The sequence below is a fragment of the Tachysurus fulvidraco genome, chromosome 22 (genome assembly GCF_022655615.1).
Source record: "Tachysurus fulvidraco isolate hzauxx_2018 chromosome 22, HZAU_PFXX_2.0, whole genome shotgun sequence".
Classification (NCBI taxonomy): Eukaryota; Metazoa; Chordata; class Actinopteri; order Siluriformes; family Bagridae; genus Tachysurus; species Tachysurus fulvidraco.
In genome coordinates this window covers 6,063,293-6,065,711 of record NC_062539.1, presented here as the reverse complement: position 1 = coordinate 6,065,711, position 2,419 = coordinate 6,063,293, and the positions used below count along the sequence as shown (strand labels likewise).

Here is a 2,419-nt window from a genome sequence, read left to right as displayed (position 1 = left end):
CTAATTCCAATTCACACCAGCACTCTCATGTTATTTTTAGTTGGTTGCTCTACAAGTTCTGTAAAACATATGATTTCCATCATTTTTACATCCAACACAAAAACTGAATCGAATCATAATTCGCCTTTGTGTTTGAAAACTTGAAATTGAAAACCGCCTCAGAAATATACATTTTGCTGACTTTCTATTTTATCTGTAAATTAAATCCTGTATTATTGCACCTAAAGAATTAAAACGTAAGGCATAAATAGGTAAGAAAAACGAAAGAAAATGTTATACCATGAGAGTGTTAATATATAAATCTTGTTATAGTGCTTAGTTAGGACATTGTGAGTGTAATAAGTTTGTATCATGACTTTGGGCTTGGCAGGAAGCCTATAACTATAAACATGAAGCCGGGAAACTGATTAATATACGCAGGTTATGTAAGTGCAGACATAGGAACAAGCACAAACACACACAGAGCCATAACGTTTGGAAACTTTACTGATGGCTCACTGGAGTGATAAGAGAAATGACTGGGTGCACCACTGAGTGTGAGAGGAGTCACTGTTTACACAGCACAGGAGTAAAAACAGGCAGAAAGAAGGAAGAGATAGGGTCAGATATAAAAGGCAAAGACTTCTGAATATCAAGCAGATCTGAGGCAGGTAAGAAAAGGTAAGATGTGTATGACTCGTGTATGTTTTACCTCAGAGCTTTCTAGCTTTCTGTCTTTTTCTGTACATTCCTTATGGCTAAGAATAGATATAGATAATAACTAAAAAATAATTGTATCAAGTTCAACCAAAGACTGTTATTGCTAATGTTATTAAAAGAAATTGATCTTGATACAATGCACTGCATGCATAGCAATGCATTTGCATTGTCTTTTGATTTAATTTGTATGTTTTTGTCTTTCAGCAGAAAAATGAGAAGCCTGGTTTTTGCCCTCGTTCTGGTTCTACTGGTAGCCAGCGGTGAGTCTGCTCCTGATTTATATTCAAAAGAGGAAACTAGTGTTAAGTCACTTAAACCTCAGGTCATAAAGTTTATAACACTAATGAGAGCTTTGAGCTTTGTGTAGCTACATGATGGGAAAGGAAATGTTTACCTAATATGTGCAACATCTCCACGTGTTTTACAGGGTCAGCCCTGGATTGCTACCTTTGCCAACCCAAGAAGGCAGGTGGGGCGTGTGAGATCACGACGATAACCTGTCCTGATAAGAATGACGCCTGTGTCGCAGTCAGGTTCACCAAATCTCCATGTGAGCACCAACACCTTTACAAGTTTTATTTATTTGATTTGTGCAGATAAAATAATGCAGACGGATGTATATTAGTAGCATTGCTTAGAATTGCTTATACTAGATAAGAATAATAAGATTATTTTAGCTGTCTTTATATTTGGTCATTAAGTACTTAGAAGTTTATTCTAACAACAGAGTAGCTATAGATAAAGCAAAGCTCTAGTCATATAGACACATCCTCACAAGCTGAGGAATTTTAGACACTTTTATTTTAGAGATCTGAGAGTATTGTTTAAGTCAGTGGTCTTACCTGTGTTCTAACATGCAGATGGACACTACCAGAAGTGCGCGGTCAAGACTGACTGTGAGCTTCTGAAGCTGAACGCCTACATGAATGTCAACTGCTGCACGGCTGACCTCTGTAACACCCTGTGATCCAACTGGCCTTTGACATTTCACACTGGATGTATCCACTCATGTCCAGAATGTATTAGAAGTTCATGGTTTTTCTTCTAACAGAAAATAAAAATAAAAAATATTCATGAAATGCATATATTGCGTTTTTTCATTTGTAACTTAAATATAAAGAATGTCATTCAGAACGGATTAATAACCAATCAGAATAAAGATTTATTTGCTACCGAATGTTGCTGGAAAATCACTATAACAGAATTATTTCAAATGGATGAAACTGCAAAACAGTATAAAAAGCATAATCATTCATATATCTTTAAAACAGTTACAAAATATGATTATCACATACTTCCAAATCTCACAATTTTTAGAGTCTTCTCCACCAATTTGGCCATTTTGCCAATTTCCAGTCTCACCAGTTCTTTCCAGTCATATAACAGCTACCAATCAGGAAGAATGAAGACTAGCACATGCTTCATCACTTAGACACTTAAAGCCAATGGCAGCGTAACACATCCCAATCTAAAAATCTAGGTTCTTCAGCATATACGAGCTCACAGATGTCCATGACTGGCTTGTGTTACTGTCACCATTAGTGTACTTGCACAAATAGATGGCATTGTTCTAGACAGATTCATATAGCAGGTTAGTAGCTGTAATTTATCACTTAGTAAGTTATTAATGAATCAATCCATACTTTACAATATACCATAGTACATGTCTTTGAGTTATTGTTGCTATCATGTATATAAAGTAGGTTTTTTTTTGCTAGTT

The 2,419-nt window shown here is 35.7% G+C and overlaps 1 protein-coding gene across 2 annotated transcripts; it reads left to right on the top strand.

Moving 5' to 3' along the window:
* The first annotated feature begins 555 nt into the window (after window positions 1–555).
* Window positions 556–1,782, top strand: ly97.3 (lymphocyte antigen 97, tandem duplicate 3). 2 transcript variants are annotated; one of them, XM_027150773.2, is made up of 4 exons: window positions 556–660; window positions 904–959; window positions 1,127–1,249; window positions 1,560–1,782. In XM_027150773.2, exons 2-4 carry the CDS (start codon window positions 911–913, stop codon window positions 1,664–1,666), a joined length of 279 nt encoding a protein of 92 aa, XP_027006574.1. In that variant the 5' UTR covers window positions 556–660; window positions 904–910; the 3' UTR covers window positions 1,667–1,782. The 2 variants fall into 2 exon arrangements, with proteins under 2 accessions (XP_027006574.1, XP_027006575.1); XM_027150774.2 differs by having other exon boundaries at window positions 581–650.
* Window positions 1,783–2,419: the final 637 nt, after the last annotated feature.

Bases quoted from the DNA above. Each gene is read 5' to 3' on its own strand.
- ly97.3 (XM_027150773.2), top strand. From the start codon at position 911: ATGAGAAGCCTGGTTTTTGCCCTCGTTCTGGTTCTACTGGTAGCCAGC. The intron at 960-1,126 runs GTGAGTCTGCTC...CGTGTTTTACAG, and splicing joins GGTTCTACTGGTAGCCAGCG to GGTCAGCCCTGGATTGCTAC. The intron at 1,250-1,559 runs GTGAGCACCAAC...TCTAACATGCAG, and splicing joins CAGGTTCACCAAATCTCCAT to ATGGACACTACCAGAAGTGC.